This window comes from Natrix helvetica, assembly GCF_964273705.1.
Source record: "Natrix helvetica genome assembly, chromosome: 6".
In the NCBI taxonomy this organism is placed as follows: domain Eukaryota; kingdom Metazoa; phylum Chordata; class Lepidosauria; order Squamata; family Natricidae; genus Natrix; species Natrix helvetica.
In genome coordinates this window covers 57056948-57073671 of record NC_138553.1, presented here as the reverse complement: position 1 = coordinate 57073671, position 16724 = coordinate 57056948, and the positions used below count along the sequence as shown (strand labels likewise).

The 16724-nt window shown below is 43.7% G+C and overlaps 1 protein-coding gene across 3 annotated transcripts in view; it reads left to right on the top strand.

Moving 5' to 3' along the window:
- Positions 1-16724, top strand: part of CNTN1 (contactin 1) — a 410973-nt gene that overhangs the window by 192682 nt on the left and 201567 nt on the right. For all 3 annotated transcript variants that reach the window (XM_081957448.1, XM_081957447.1, XM_081957446.1), the window contains exon 5: positions 12280-12406. In XM_081957448.1, the coding sequence (XP_081813574.1) occupies positions 12280-12406 (127 nt within the window). The remainder of the gene's footprint in view (positions 1-12279; positions 12407-16724) is intronic.

Below are 16724 nucleotides of genomic sequence, written 5' to 3'. Positions count from 1 at the left end.
TTTGGGAAAAAGAGGCTTACACAGAGCGCTGAGCATTCCTAGCTTGGAGGCACTTCCTGTAAGGGAGCAAAGTAACATTTGAGGTCTGGACTGATCATAAAAATTTAGAAGCCCTGAAAACACCCTGGAGGTTGTCACACAAGCAAGTCTGATGAGCTCAGTATTTTAATTGATTCAACTCCATCCTCTGATACCTTTCAGGGGAAAGAATTTTTTAGTGGATGCACTATCCAGAATGCCTCAATACAACATCTCCAAGCTGGAGGTAGTTAGACTCTTCATCCCATTCCACCAGCTTGTAACCATCTGAGCACAGGCAAAGGTGAAATTCCAAATAGTTGAACAAATAGAAGAGATCTTAAAGGCAGTACTAGAGGGGGACAAATGGTTCCAAGCCCACAAAAATGAATGTTCCATACAGCGTGGTCTAGCCTGTCCCCAAAAGCCAGAGATTGCTGATTTTGGAGAAAAGCCATGGCTCAAAAACTACAGGGCATTTTGGATTTGTAAAGATTTTACCTAATTAAGTGGTAGTTTTGATGGCCATCACTTTAAAAGGACATTCAGAGTTATGTGGCCACCTGCCCAGTATGTGCCTCAGCAAAGTGACAGCAGGGAAAACATCAGGACTCAAGTTCAGGGAATATCATGCTCTCGGTGATCTCTGACTTGTTTTCTAAGCAGGTACATTTTGTGCCCTGCCAAAATATTCCTTCTGCTCACACTCTGGCTAAGCTGTTTATTCAACATGTCTATAGCGTGCACAGTGCTCCACAACAAATGATCTCTGATCATGGCATGTAATTCACTTCAAAGTTTTGGTAGGAGTTTCTAAAACTTTTGGAAACGTCCCAGGGGCTTAGTTCTAGTCATCATCCAGAAATAAATGAGGACTGTGAATGAGCATCAGAGGTATTGTTCCAGGACCAATACCTCTGATGCTACATCAATTAACAGTAGGACAATTCTCCCATTTGCTGAGATGGCATACAACTCTGTATATAGCAGCACTGGGTTTCACCCCATTTAAAGTGACTACGGGACAGGACTTAGTGTGCATTCCTGAATTGCCCCTAGCCACCCCTTCTACCACATCATCGAAGGATTGAGTTACTCAATTACAGAATACCTGGCCAGTGGTTAGAAAGTCACTGGAGGAAGAAAAAGTTACGAAACACAAGCCGATAAAAAGCAAATAAAGCCTAAAGATTTTAAAGTAGGGGACCGTGTTTACCTGTCTACAAAATACCTGCAATCCAGGAACCTTCCAAAAAGTTGGGACCAAACTATGTTGGGGTCAGGATTGAATCGCTTTACTTCTTTCAAACCTTTATGCCTTTCAATTTGCCAATGAAGTGTGGGGAGGGAAGGGGGGAATGGAATGTGAAGAATGTATGCAGAGATCATGAGAACATGGAAGCCATCAAGGTCATCCCTTGCAGGTGCTTGAGAAGGAGGTGGACTGTTCCATAACAAAAGGACATCTCATAATTGGACAATGTGATCACCCAGGGGTGGGGAGAAGGTATTATTTAACTGGGCAAGCATTTGCACAGGAAAACAGAGCTGGTTTTCTCTGATGCATCCAATAAAGTTTTATTTTTGAGAATTCAAATTTCCCAACAGTTTTTCCTTGTTTTGGGTTCACTAATTGGATGGTTGACTTTAAATCAACTCTCCTTTAACTCAACGCAGCCCACTGGGATACTGTCAAGAAAGCTGTATAACAGAACATGTTCAGAACAGACTGAAAAGCTGATGTCACAGTGAAGCCTGGATCATTCCCTATTCAGGAGGCACCTGCATCACCCAAATAGTGATGACCCAATCCAAAGTGATAGCGGAAAAGATGGAGTAGCCACTGGCATGTGAGAAAGAAATTGTGGCTGGATCCATTTTCCCTGACCTGAAGACATGATGGCCAAGCAGAGTGGGGAAGGCAGCTAATTGGAGTTCCCCTTGGTCCTGCCTGGAGTTGCCATGACTCAAGTGAGCAAATGGAAGGCCCAGAGGGCTGCAGTTTGTAAAGAACCAGGGGAGTGGAAATTCTTGACCACATGCCATAGCCCATCTGTGGAGCAATTGCATGAAAGATTTGTCAGAATCTAAATGTGAGGAGCAGTGTTGATGAACCAGTCAGTCCCAGGAGAGGAGTTGAGATGGGCCAAGTGTCAGTGGGCCCATCCCCCTCCACCCCAAAGGTTGAGATTGGGGAGTGAGGTCCAAGGAACTGGGGCTCCATCAGTAAGAGCTGTAGTCCCTCCTGCAGCTGAGGGACAAGCCCAGGGAATCCCTGCATCAGCAAGAGCCCAGGCTCTAGCAGAGGGGCTGTCATCAGGCTATGTGCTAATTTGGGATGACCAGGAGCCCTGCCTCTAAAAGCTATGTTTGATGGATGGCCAGAGCAACTAGAGTACTTCCTGAACCGGGTGTGGCATTATCTGGAGTGGTACAGGGCAATACCCAGACGAAGTTGCCCACATGAATGCCATCACTTCAAATCTAGAGGATGAGGCAGCAGAGTGGGTGATGTACCTCCACAATGAAGGAGCACCAGAGTAGGGGGATGTGGATGCCCTCCTGGATGAACTTCAAGCCACATTTGGAGATTTTGGATAGGGTCACTGGACAGAATTCAGGATCCACGCCATAAGGCTGAGGGGAAGGGAACTAGCAGCATGTGCTTCTTTTCCCTCAAGGGGAATCCTGAAAGGCGAATACTTTCCACCAACCCCCCAGACAAACCGGGAAATACCCCAAGACTGGGAGGTTCACCTTTGGAGCCAGGGCACTTTCCTGTACCAACTCTGTGCCTTCTCCTGATGGCTCAGTGCCCTCCTACTTACTTACTTCTTTCCTCTTCCCCCCTTCTGTTCCCCACCCTAAAAACAAACAATGAGGATCAGGGAGGCCAAGAGTTCCTCATTGGGGGGGGGGAGAATGGGGTAGGCAGTGGGGTGCCATCTCCTCAAACTGGGGGGGGGGTGCCCTGCAGGTGAAGTGACCAGGTTGTGTTGGGCAAATGTGTGCCTGGTGTGCACCAGAGGTCCTGCACAGCTGCTATCGCTTGGATGCTAGAGGCTCCTCAGGAGCCAGGAGCCAAGGGCACTCAGCAGCAGCTAGAGGAAGAAGCTTGGGGTAAGTGAGCTGAGCACTTTGTTTCTATCTCTTCCCCCACCTCCATCATCTCCCAGACTGGGTGGCCATTTAATATTTGCCAGAGGGGAAAAAATTACTTGCTAATGCACTCTCCTGGATGCCCCAATACAAAAGCACCTGAGAGGAAATAGCTAACTCCACCATTTCCTCCAGGCAACTGGCAGCGCAGGTCTCAGTGAGGGTGAGGGTGGTTAGCTACTCCTCAGCTGGCCAACTGATTCAACATCTAAAAGAAGCCCTGAACAAAGATGAATGGCTCAAAGATCACAAAGCCTATCTGATAATGAAGGAGGACCTGGCATGGAAGAGAGACAAAGTGTATGTTCCAGCCAGCCAGAGGACCCAAATTCTACAAGGGAGCAACATCATAAAGCTGTCTGGACACTTTGGGTTTGTGAAAACTCTTCACTTGGTCAAAAGACAATTCTCATGGCCTAAGATGAAGTAAGACATACAGAACAATGTAACCAGCTATCTAGTGTGTGCATCTATGAAATGATTGCCGGTAGGACTCCTAGGTCACTGCAGCCAGTGGCCAATCCTAGCAGACCATGAGAGGAAATTGCCATGGATTTCATAGGGGAATTGCTGGAAAGTAATGGAAGCATGGTAATTTGGATTGTGTTTGACTTCAAAACAAGCACACTTCATCACTCAACCGAACCTTCCCTCAGTCTGAAGTTTGGCCAAAATGTTTGCATGTCTAATGGCTGCATGGAGTCCCAAGGCACATCATTTCAGACTGGAAGCATGGGGTGCAGTTTAGAACAAAGTTCTGGCAGGTGTTCCTAAAGCAAATAGGGTCAGCTCAGGGACTTACTTTGGGGTTCCATCCAAGGACCAATGTGGTGGCAGAACAAATTAGTGGAGAACAAATAGTGGAGCAATACCTATGTTGCTATATAAACTATCAGCAAACCAAGTGGGTGGAGCTCCTATCTTTCACAGAAGTGGCTTATAATAATTTGGTGCATAGTAGCACTTGATTCATCTCTTTCAAAGTAACCACGGGGGTTGAATTTGTACCAATACCAGATTTCGGAGGGAATTTCCTCCCTCAGTAACAATAACTGAATGGATGGATATCCTGAAAGCTGCTTGGGGAAATGTGCAGAAAGCCCTGAATAAAACCAGGGAGTCACAAAAGAAACAGGCAGATCAGAAAAGAGACCCTCAGAAGAAGTTCAAAATCGGCAAGAAAGTTTACCTGTCTACTAAATACTTAAAGCTGAATCAACCTTGTAAAAAACTGGGTGCCAAGTACATAGGTCCATTCCCAATTGTTTGAGTCATAAACCTAGTTAATGGAATTAGTTACCTAAGGTACTCAAATGAGTCCACCCAGTGTTCCACAGTAGCTTATTGAAGCCCTTCCGAGGCTCCAAGTTAAGGCCAGTCAAGAAGTCTCCACCTCCTGTGATGGGAGGAGGGAAACACAATTAGATAAAGAGGATACTGGACTCAAGACACTTCAAGGGGAAATTACAATACTTAGTGCAGTGGAAAGGATATCCCTCAGCCAATCCTGAGTGGGTAGGTGCCCAAAATGTTAGCTCAGACAAGTTAGTAGAAAGGTTCCATGCAAAATACCTCAAACTGCCAAAGAGAGTAGTAAAGGCTAAGACCATCTAAACAACAATAATTAATCTGTGTTTAATATTTTCCAGGTGCTCTTTTCCTTCAGGGGGCCAGCATGTCAAGATTGAACCACTTTGCTTCTTTCAAACCTTAATGCTTTTCAAATTGCTAATGAACTGGGGGGAGAGAAAGGGGAAATGGAATGTGGAGAATGTATGCAGAGATCATGAGAGCATGGAAGCAATTAAGGTCACTTCTGCAGGTGCTTGAGAAAGAGATGGACTGGGTGAAATATATTAAGAGAGTTGGAATACTGTATATGTTTGAAAGGGAGACAGGGATCTGGGTAGAAACTTTAAAAACTGAGCAGTAGAAAATGGTAGAGGTGGGAGAAGGGCTTAGATCAAATAGCCAAGTAGTAGATGTAAATAGAGATAGATTTAAGAGAGGAATTTGGGAGGCAAGTCAATAGAAAAAGCATAGCAATAAAAAGTATTGAAGTGGGCAAGATGATGAATAGATAATTTTTCTTTTTTTATTGTTCTGATTTGTTTTTGTTTTTCTCTGTAACAAAAGTGTAACAATTAAAATATTGAAGCGGGCAAGAGACAATGGATGGATGATCCATTTTGTTGCTGTTTGGATTTGCGTTTCCTTTTCTCTCTTATTTTCTCTTTTTTTAGGTAGGTGACATGATTAGAAGTTAGATAGGATAGACAGAAAAAGTTTTTAAAACAAGGGTGACATGATTAAAAGCTAGAATAAGTGATAGAAATAAGAGAAGGGGAAATATTGGTGTATATACTTTATAATAATAAAAGTAATAAAAGTAATGCATTTGGGTCAATATTAAAGGTTGTGGGGGAAATGACATTGCCATAGGTCTATACTACAGGCCACCCAACCAAGCAGAGGAAGAAGATGAACTTTTTGCTAGTCAGCTAACTAAGGTATGTAGGAAGCACACCACAATAGTAATGGGAGATTTTAACTATCCTGACATCAACTGGGAAACAAACTCTGCACCAAGTGGAAGATCCAACAGGTTCCTAACAAACCTAGCAGACAACTTTGTTTTCCAAAAAGTAGAGAAGGAAACAAGGGGATCAGCCATACTGGACTTAATTCTCACTAACAGAGAGGAAATGATAGAAGGTGTTGAAGCCATAGGAACCCTGGGGGCAAGTGACCATGCAATATTGGAATTCAACATTATCCAAACACAAGTAGTAGAACAAAGTCAAACTAGAGTCTTGGACTTTAAGAAAGCTAATTTCAATAAACTTCTAAAAAGAAGCATGGATACTCAAAAGTTTAGCATTTCAAAAGGAAACTTTTACTGAAAGAAAGTGAATGCAAGACAATGCAAAGCAGGGTCTGAGTTCCACCCAGGCAATTCCATTAGGATAAAGTTGTTAGAAACCCCTCCCCTCAGTTTGATGTTAAATGAGCCAATCCACAGGTTTGAAAATGTTGTGGAAATGGTTGTCCTGAGAAAGAGATAATGGATCGTCCCCATGCGCTTCTTCTGTGAGACTTCCAAACTGAGAGAAAACAGATGGCCCTCCCCCCTTGTACATTTCCCAAGGTAAATCAAATCACAGGTTACAATAGGTGAGGGAATTACAGGATCCATAGGAAACAGGATGAGAGCAATAAGTGAGTAAAAGAATCTGGGGTCCCCTCCCCACTTGAATGGCAGTATCATGATAGGGATCTGACATGCTTTCCCCCCCTTCAGAAAATGAGGGGATTACCTGTAAAAGGGAACAGAAAGATGAACATCATAGAGAGTTAGTTCAGTTTGTTAGGATATTTCGAGTGAAACTTTTTCAGCAATGCAGGGACCCTAACATGTTTCTTAGCTAGCCACTCATTTTGTGAGGGAGGTAAATGTCTTCAGGAGACTAGGTATTGAGTTGAACCCTGGTGGGTGTGGGAGCCAAGGATCTCTTTGATTTCCCCTTTGTGTTGTTCCCCTTTGATCATAATAGGGATCAGAGGAGCGTCTGCTGGGGGCCTTAAAGGGGATGTAATTTCAGGTTTCAACAGGCTGCAGTGAAAAACAGGGTGGACATGTCTAAGTGTCTTCGGAAGTAGTAATTCTACCATTAATGGGTTGATGGTTTTAGTGATTGGGAAAGGCTCTTATGAAGTTTGGTCCCAATTTCTTTGAGGTTTGTAAGGATTATAGTAATTTTGTGGACAAGTAAACCTTATCACTTATTTTAAATGGGTTTTGTTTCTGTCCTTCTTTTGTCAGCTTAGGTTTCAGAAGTGGCTCTAGCCTCATTCAGGGCTAGTCTCACTACTGGCCAGGTGTTTTGTAGTTGTTGTATCCACTCTTTAAGGGAGGGTATGGTTGGTTCCTCTATTGGTAATTCTGGCATTGGGATGAAGTCCTGGCCAGTGGCAACTCAAAATAGGGTGAAGCCAGCGCTAGAGTGCAAGGAATGGATTTTTTTAACAGGGAACGGTAGGCCTGCTTGGAGAAAAGGTCTGTTATGAACTAGATAACATTATTCCCCCTACTTTCAGGTAACTCTACATAAAATCCATAGAGAGATCTTTCCAGTGTGCTGAAGGCTTGGCTACTGTCTGTAAAAGACCAGGGATTTTTCCTTGTCTCCTCTTTGCTGCTGCACAGATAGGGCAACTGGGTACATAGCTTTCAATATCTTTCTTAAGAGATGGCCACCAGAGTTGCCTTTTGATAAGGTGTAGGATTTTCATGGAACTGAAGTGACCTGCCAATTTGGAGTTGTGGCATGTTTGCATGAGAGGAATTCTCTGACTAGCTGGAACGTATACTTTTCCTCCCACCCAAGCTAAGTCATTTTTAATTAAACAAGTGTTTTTATGGGCTAGGAACCAGTAGGGCTTTTTAAAATGCCTGAGTGGTAGCATTGTCCATTAGTAGTGCTTGTTTAGCTTGCACCCTGGTAATAGCACTTTGACTGCTATTTGAGAGGTCGGGAGCAGGGATTTGTTCACTTCAGGTTTCCCACTATTAAACTGAGGCTTTCTGGATAGTGTGTCTGCTAAAATGTTATTTCTCTAGGGAAATATTTTAGATTCAAATTAAAATGTTTGAAGTATTGAGCCCAGTGAACTTGTTTTGGGGAGAGTTTTCATGGGGCTTTTAGGGCTTTTAGGTTTTTATGATCAGCCCAGACTTCGGAAAGGATTTTATTCCCTTCTAGCAAATGCCTCCAAGTAAGGAGAGCCCACAGTACTGCAAAATCCTCCTTCTCCTCCAGAGATAGCCCATCTCTGTTCCACATCACTTAGTTTTTTAGACATGTGTGCACAGGGCTGCAGTTGGCTCTGCTCATTTTCTTGGAGTAGGACAGCTCCAACTGCTAAATCACTGGCATCTGTCTGTATGATGAATGGCTGTTCTGGATCTGGATGTTTTAGGACTGGTTCGGCTGAGAACAATTGTTTCAGTCTATCACATGCTGCCTGGCATTGCGTGGTCCAGTTTATGGGCTGCTTTGGTTTCGTTTCCCCCCCCCCCTTGTTTTCGGCATGTTAATGATTGGGAGCACAATTTGTGCAAATGTTGGGATAAATTGCTGGTAAAAATGTGCAAACCCCAGGAAGCTTTGAAGTTATTTGTGGGTGGGGTGTGGGGAGCCCAGTTGATCATTTCTTGTGCTTTTCCTGGGTCCATTTCCACGCCCTCGTGGGAAATTCTATATCCCAGATAGTCAATTTTATCTTTGTGCAATTCATATTTGGAAAGTTTTGTGTAAAGTTTCACAGCACAGAGTTTGTTTAGGACCACTCGGATAAGCTTTATGTGCTCAACTTTTGTCTCAGTGTCTATTAAAATGTCATTTAAGTAGACCAGAACCCCTTTGTACAGGTGCTCATGGAGCACCTCGTTTATCAGTTGCATAAACACAGCAGGGGCGCCTTGTAATCCAAATGGGAGCATTTTGAATTGGTAACACCCGAAAGGTGTTAAAATCTGTTTTCCATTTGTCCCCTTCCCTAATCCTGGTTCAGTAATAAGCCTCTCTTAAGTCCAGTTTTGAAAAAAAATCCTTTGGAGAGGTGGGCTAACATGTCTTTCATGAGGGGGAGGGGGTACATATTCTACACACAGTGTTTAAATTTCTATAATCCACACAAAAGCACAAAGACCCATCTTCTCTCGGAATAGCAATGGGGCGGCAATAGTTGGTCATGTCAGTTTGATGAAACGTCTCACCATGTTTTTAATCTATGAAGACTCTCAACTCCTCAAGTTCCCTGGGGGACATGCTATACATTTTTTGTTTCGGAAGTTTGGCCCCTGGGAGAATCTTGATAGCGCAGTCTGTGGAGCAGTGGGGGGGGGGGGGAAGCTCGTTGGAGCCTTGTTCCCTGAACATCTAAGCTAGGTCCTTGTACTACCTGGGGATGCCCTGGTTTGGTGCAGCCTTTACCGCTGTCACTTCTTTGTTTGGGTCTCCCCCTAGTTCCTCCCTTTGGCCATTGGGTCCAGTCACTCCCCATTGAAATCTTAGGTTCCCTGCTTCCAGTTCACTCTGGGGTTCCACTTCCTCAACCAGGTAAGCCCTAGAACTAGTGGCCATTCCATTCTGGGTGCCGCAATGAAAGTGAGTCTCTCATCAGGAGTTCCCATTGCTATGTCCAGAGGTTATGTGGTAAAAATGGCTGGAATTCCCTCTTCCCCAGCTGGGGGAGGGGAGACCTTGACAGTCTGCGAGCGAATTTTCTACTTTCCATTGCATCTCAAAGTGGCTTCTTCACCTTGATTGGCTTGGGGTCCTTACTCTTGGCTGGGGGGCTGTAGCCATGCAGTTGGCCACCCAGTGGCCTTGGTGACTTCAGCAGAGGCATTCAATGGGCCATTCTGAAGCCCCTCTCGGCTGCTCTTCTGCTCGCAAGGTCATGAGCCATCAGCCGAACAGGCATCACTTGGGTTGGCTCTTAATCACTGGTGGGACCCCAGGGCGAGGGGGTGAAGAAATCGGCACAGGGAGCTGTGATGGCTCTAGGGTAGGGGCCCATTGTGCCTTGACCCAGCCATGATTGGGGTAGTAAGCCCAACCGGGAAGCAACTGCCATCCTGGTTGGAGTTGCAGGTGGCCAGGCAGGGCTGCCTTCTCTGTGGCATTTTGGCAGGCTCCATCCCGGCCCTGGGCTCTTGAGGCTTGTTTAGTATTTTTGTTAAATGTTATCTATTATATAGTTGTGCTAAAACTGTCTTTTAACAGGTGATCACAAGAAAAAAAGATAAAATTGTTTTAAGATTACATTTACTTTATTGTCTTCCTAGTTCTATATGGAGAGACAGGATAATTGAAAAACTAATGCCATCATATACCCTAATTAAAACCAAATAAAATAGTAGTACCTGCATTATACACACTTGTTCCTTCACTGCTGCAAATGATTTCTTATTACCTTCATTTTTATATAATATACAATACATCAGTGTTTTTTAAACTTGGCAACTTTCAGATTCATAAAGAAAGAGTTAATGTGTTACTTCCTTGATGTTGCTGTTATAGTACATACTAATTGAGCTGAGACTATCACAAACTCAATGAGATAGTATGTGCATTGTACCTACAGATCTTGTCAACACCTTTGTATGAGAAGGTTGGTCAAAGGAAAAAAAATATTTGTATAGCATTTATTGCATATTCATAATCCGTTACATAAATTTTGCACTGAATTTTCATTTGGCCTGTAGACATAGACCTAGATGGAAAAGAGTATGAAAATCAGTGCTTTCGGTAGGTGCATTTTCAATATAGAATAGCTATTAATGAATTGTCTGTAGCACCTTACAATATCCTTTGGGGCTTGTTCTGAAAGCATTAAGACCTTAGGGAAGATACTCATTCAAAGTAAGAAATACAACAATAGGTGTTGTGGATGGCCAAGAATATTGGTTCTAAAGTAATGATTGGAAAATGGAAAGCTGTGAGCAAAATCAAATTGTATAGATTTCCTTTCACTTTTATGCATTGTTTCAATATTTTATAAAAGCTTCTAGAAATTCCTCTTAGCATTATTTGTATTAGCTGTATTTTGTAGAATTGTTTTCCCTGCAACTAGAATTGAACAATTTTGAAAACAAAACCACACATTAATTAAAGAACATTTTACTATCCATAAAAGGAGGGTAGACAGGAAATCAGATGGCTGTTGAATTGCAAAGTATGAAGAATAAGCACACTGCTAATAAAATTGACCTATCAGCTTCAGCTTTGTTACATGACCCAGTCCAGTGAACTTTAGGGAAGCTATAGGGATAATTTGGGATGTTTTAACTCTTGTCTCGCTATTCTTTTAATAGATGTGCACAAATCACCAATATCTCAATAAACTTAGCTATAGTTGGCAGGATGGTTGACAGCAGTGACGTGCAGTCAGGTGAGGCAAGTGAGGCACAGCCTCACCACTCTCATCATGAAAAAAAAGGTAAAAGGAAAAAGCTGAGCTAGTTGCTGCCTCACCGTGGATGACTCTGCTTAACTTCACTGGTGCTCTCCCTCCCCAAGTGTAGTGACTTCCTCCCCAGGCCCCCATTCATTTCTCTCTCACACACACACAGCTGGATAAAACTATATAAAAATCTAGCCCAGCTTCACTGATTACAAGTTTGAAAAGGCAACGTGGCTCCACCTGCAATCAAACTACACTTGGGGAGGGAGAGCACAAGCGAGCACTGAGGAGACCACAGGAGGAGGCAGGAAGCCAGGCAAAGAGCCATGCTGTAGTACACACACTTCCCCCCAGCCTCTTTCTTTTGGAAGGCTCGGCTCGGCTCCCCTCCGGCTTCTCTGCCTCTCCTCTCACCCCAGCCTGCCAGCAGGAGGTGGTGGGTGGGCTTTATTGTGTTCCAGGCATTTCCCACCCAGACAGCAGGCTGCATTTGCAATGGTGGAGGTGTTTGGGAAAGGCAGCAGGGGAATTGGGGGGAGATGGCAGAGGAGCTGCTTTCAAGCCACTGGAAAAGATATCCAATCCAACTTTTGTGGGGGGGGGGGGTTTGTTTGAGAGTGAGTGAAGAGGGAAGGGGTAGGAGAGATAGTCCAATCCAACTTGTGTGTGTGTGTGTGTGTGTGTGTGTGTTTGAGAGAGGGGGAGGAAGGGAGAGAGGGAGGAAGGAGGGGAAGGAGAAGAAAAAGAAAAAGAAAGAAGGAGCAAAGGAGAAAAACAAATGCTGTCGCTTTAAATTGGAACTGAGCATGCCTGGCTGTGGAATTCTGGGAGTTGAAGTCCACAAGTCTAAAAATATTTGAAACTCAGCACTGTGTCAGTGCCTCACCAGTCATAAACCTCACCGCACATCACTGGTTGACAGTGTCAGTGGAAAGCTAGCGTGCTTAAAAGGAACTGAAATTGCTTCACACTATTTTCTAATGGGTATTATACTGACAAGATAAAATAATTAATTGGAAACTATAGCTTGTGGTTGTTCCTGTGTTGCATCTCTAAAATAATTTAGAAATGTTTAAACTATTTGCATCCTATATGTACTAATTGGGTGATATTATTCAATTGCCTTGCCAGATGAACTAAAAGGTTATGGACCAATTTTTGAAGAGCAGCCCATTGATACCGTGTACCCAGAAGAGTCTCCAGATGCAAAAGTGTCAATGAACTGCAGAGCCAGAGGAATCCCTACACCTACTTACAAGTAACTAGGGTTGCTTTCCTAATGCTATATTAATAATACTAATTGTACTAATTCAGTTTAAATCTGAGATTTGGTCCAAAAATGCAACTGTGGTGGATAACACTAGCAAGTTTGGAAAAGTCAGTTTACTAACAACTTCAGTAAGCATAATGATTTAGTTCCAAAGTTTTATTACTTTTTCAGAAAGGACATTTTAATTTATAGCCACCTATATCATTGCTTTGTGAGTAGCAATGTAAAGTAGCACGAAAGGTCAATTGAGAAGTTTGCAGGAAGTCAGAAGTTATGATGATGATCATGTTAGATCCACACTTAATAATGCACACAGTCTTCACTTAAGTAAAAGTAATTGGGGACTGCTATAACGGCTGTTGCTAACTCATATATGGTCAAATATCATGCTTTATGACTGCTTCCTTTAGCAATGGAAAGTGCCAATTGTTATTACTAAGTAAGTCCTACCTGTATATTATTTTTAGCAAATAAAAGTGTACTGTAAAAATAAATAGAAAACAAATGGTAAGAGATGAGCAGTGCTGAAATCAATCTGCCCTGGTACAATTGTTATTTTTCTCTTTTTTAACATTTATAAATAACACTACAGTAGAAATCATAAGTATTAAGCTCAAAGATTGAAACCTTTTTCATATGAGGAAAAAATTCAATTGCATTTTGTTTCTGTTTATCGATGTGTCAGATCCACCAGTTTTGGCTTGATGCCTTGGCGGCATTCTGCCATCAACTGGGAAGGCAGAGAGGAACAAATGGGCTATAAAGCTGTACACCTTTATTATGAGAAATTGGGATGGGGGAATTGGCAGTTGAGAAAGAACAGAGGGTTTTGGAAGTGGCATGCTGGCATCTTCAAGGCTGTTTGCCCTGAGAGTGGAATTTCACCAATACAAACACCTCAGCATTTCCCAAAACATCTGGGCAATGCTGGATTGGCTACACATGGATGGACCATGGGGAGGGGGTGTTAGGGGAAACCAGAGGTATAGTTCTGTATTGGTGTGTGGGAATTTTAGATTCTGCTTAACTTTACTACAATCAGCATCTCTTAGTAAAAGTGCTTTTCACTTCAACCAAATGGAGTTGAGAATTTTACTTCCCTAAGGAATCAGATGGGACAGGTCCAACATTAAGTGGAATCTGCAATTGAGGGCATTACCTCTACTGTTGTGACCATGCATGCGATGTTGGCTCAAGAGAGCGACCAAGAAGAGATTGAATGCTGGGGGAGCCTTCATCCAGGTCTCTGTGCAGGCTGGATCATTCCAAATGGACTAGAAACAGGGAGATGTGCTGTGATCCAGTAAGATCTATGTGGTCCCTGGGCATCAGAAGGAATGAGGACAGAGAAGAGAAGCCCGTGGGGGGTGACTTTTACTTGTGGAAACCACAGAAGCCACCAATGGGAACAGAGAATGGAGCTGAAAGAACAGGAGGAGGAGGAGGAGGAGGAGGAGGAGGAGGAGGAGGAGGAGGAGGAGGAGGAGGAGGAGGAGGAGGAGGAGGAGGAGGAAGACACAGGTGGAAAGCATGTCTAGGCTGACTGAATGATGGAACAAGCCATCAACTTTATGCAAGGGGCTTTCAAAAGCCTCAAGGTGTGAAAAGCCTGTGCCCTGTACCAGCCAGACTATCAGCCATATCCAACCTTAGTGACCAGTGGGATGACCACATCCAGCACAGCAGGCAATGTGGGAGATTGATCCGAGACTGCATCAGCCTCCACAGCCCAGCATAGCTGTTTAATACCGAACCAGTGCTAAAACACTCTAATGCTCCATTTATTATTCAGGTGGATGCTAGCAATGTGGCATGGGGGCAGTTCATTTACAAAGGAACAGCCAGGGTGCCCTACAACCTGTGTGTAAACCTCCAGGAAATGAACTGATACTGAATGGTAGTGGATGGTTTGGGAGAACAAGGCTTATGCAGTGCATTGCCCTGGAAAGGAGAAAGAGCCCTTTATAGGTCTGGACTGATCACAAAAACCTAAAAGCCCTAAAAATGCTCCAGAGATTATCGCACAAGTAATAGTGGACTCAGTACTTTAATTGACTTTCCGATACCTCCCAGGGAGAAAGGATTTTTTAGCTGATGCACTATCCAGGATCTCCCATTAAAACAGCTCCAAGCAGGAAATAGTCAGACTGATTATTCTGTCTCACAAGCTTGTGGCACTAATCATTACCCAAGCACAGGTGAAAGCAAAAGCCCAAATTGGGGCATAGTGGATACTCTAAAAGTAGCACTAGAGGGAAACAAATAGTTCAATCTCACAAAAATGAATGCACAATTCAAGGTGGCCTAGCTTGGTGAGGGGCAAGCTGTATGTTATGAAAAACCAAATATTACAAGTCCTCGATAAAAGCCGTGATTAGGATGGCGGAGCTGACGTCTCGGCAATACAACAATTCTTCTATAGGGCTCTATAGAAGTTTGTTAGTGTCACGTATGTACGTGTCCCGCCCCCTCCTGTCAATCAGGCAGGATGCCAGTTGATTGGCCCGTTCGTGTTTGTTTTAGGCGGAAAGTTTTAAAGGATTCTATTGGTTGCTGCGATGACAGCTCGGGGTATAAAAGAGCTGTCAGAGGACTTGTTTTCGCTCGCATCTATTCTGTTCCAAATAAAACTGTTGTATGAGCAATGAGCCTCGTAATTACCTCAGGCGCCTGAGATTAAACACCTGGCGACGAGGATGGGATCTTGAGGCAACAAAACCTCTCTAAGATGATATTTACGACTGATACGTCCTTAACTGAACTGACAGCCGTAAACCATGGCAACTACTTCACTGTTTGCTGCTTACATGCCTGAGAGGGAATCTTGGGAGTCATTTATTGAGCAGTTTGAATGTTTCCTTTTTGCTAATGATTTAAAGGATGTTTCAGATGAAAGGTGGAGGGGATATTTTCTTAATTCCTGTGGGCCTGAGATGTTCACCACTGCCCGAGCCCTAGTCGCGCCAGCCCAAGTATTTAACGTACCTTGGGAAACACTGATAACCAAGCTTAAGGGTCACTATGCCCCAAAACCGTCCCGCTTCGCAAGACAGTACACATTCAGACAGTGTATCCAAGGCGAAAATGAGACTGTTAGTCAATATGTTGCCGCTTTAAGAAACGCTGCCATCCATTGCGAATTCCCTGACCTGGATGACCCGTTATTAGAACAGGTAATTTGCAGAGTGAAAGACCCTCGCTTACATCAGCGATTGTTGGCTCGCTCTGATTTAAATCTAGCCATAGCAATGGACAAAGCCAGAGGGGCTGAGCAGTTCGATAGATCAGCGGCTGAAATAAGGAGATACCAATCCCTCCACAACCCACCAGTGCCCTCTGCTATAGTAAACCAACAAGCAGTGGAGCTGAATGATGATGCATGGCTGCCAGAAGAAGTGAGACATTTAAACATAAGCGCAGCCAGGAAGAAAAAACTTAACAGCGCAGTATCTCCAGCTGGCTGCCTCAGCTGTGGGGGAAATCACTTGCGTTCAACTTGCAGATTTAAAACAGCCATTTGCCGCTATTGCGGAAAGATGGGGCATTTAGCCTATGTTTGTAGGGCTCCCCAACCATTTGTTGACACAGCGGCCAGACCATTCAATCACGCAAGCAGCCGACCTACCAATCAAAGGCCGTTCAGAGGGACTGACAACTGCTATGCTGTGCATCCGGAGGAGGAAGAAGGAGAGGAGACCATCAACACAGCATCGGCGACTACAGGCAAACGTAAGAAGAAATACATAACTGTACACATCGAAGGAGCACCCTGTGAGATGGAAATCGACATGGGATCTTCAAAATCCATCATAGTGTGGGACACTTTCAAACAACTGGTGCCCCGGTTTCCAGAAAAACAACTGGAAAAGTGCAAGTGCATCCTAAAAGATTACCAGAACAATTCAATCCCTCTTAAAGGGAGCGGAAATTTTTTAGTGGAACACGGCCAGTTTAAAGGGAAACTTCCTATGGTCGTAGTAACAAACCTCTTAGCCACTTTATTAGGATTGGACTGGTTCGAAGCTTTAGGCTTAGAAATAACAGGAGTCCATGCTAGAAAAGACACAAGCGAGTTTGAAGAACTCACCAGGGAGTTCTCAGAGGTATTCAATGACTCATTAGGAACATTTAAGGGGTCTCCTATATCTTTCAATTTGGATCCTAACATAACCCCAATCAGACTTAAGGCTAGGAGAGTTCCTTTTGCTTTACAGACCAAGGTAGACCAGGAACTAGACAAACTATTGTCGCAAGGGATATTAGAGCCCGTTGATTATTCCAGGTGGGAAACACCTATAGTCATACC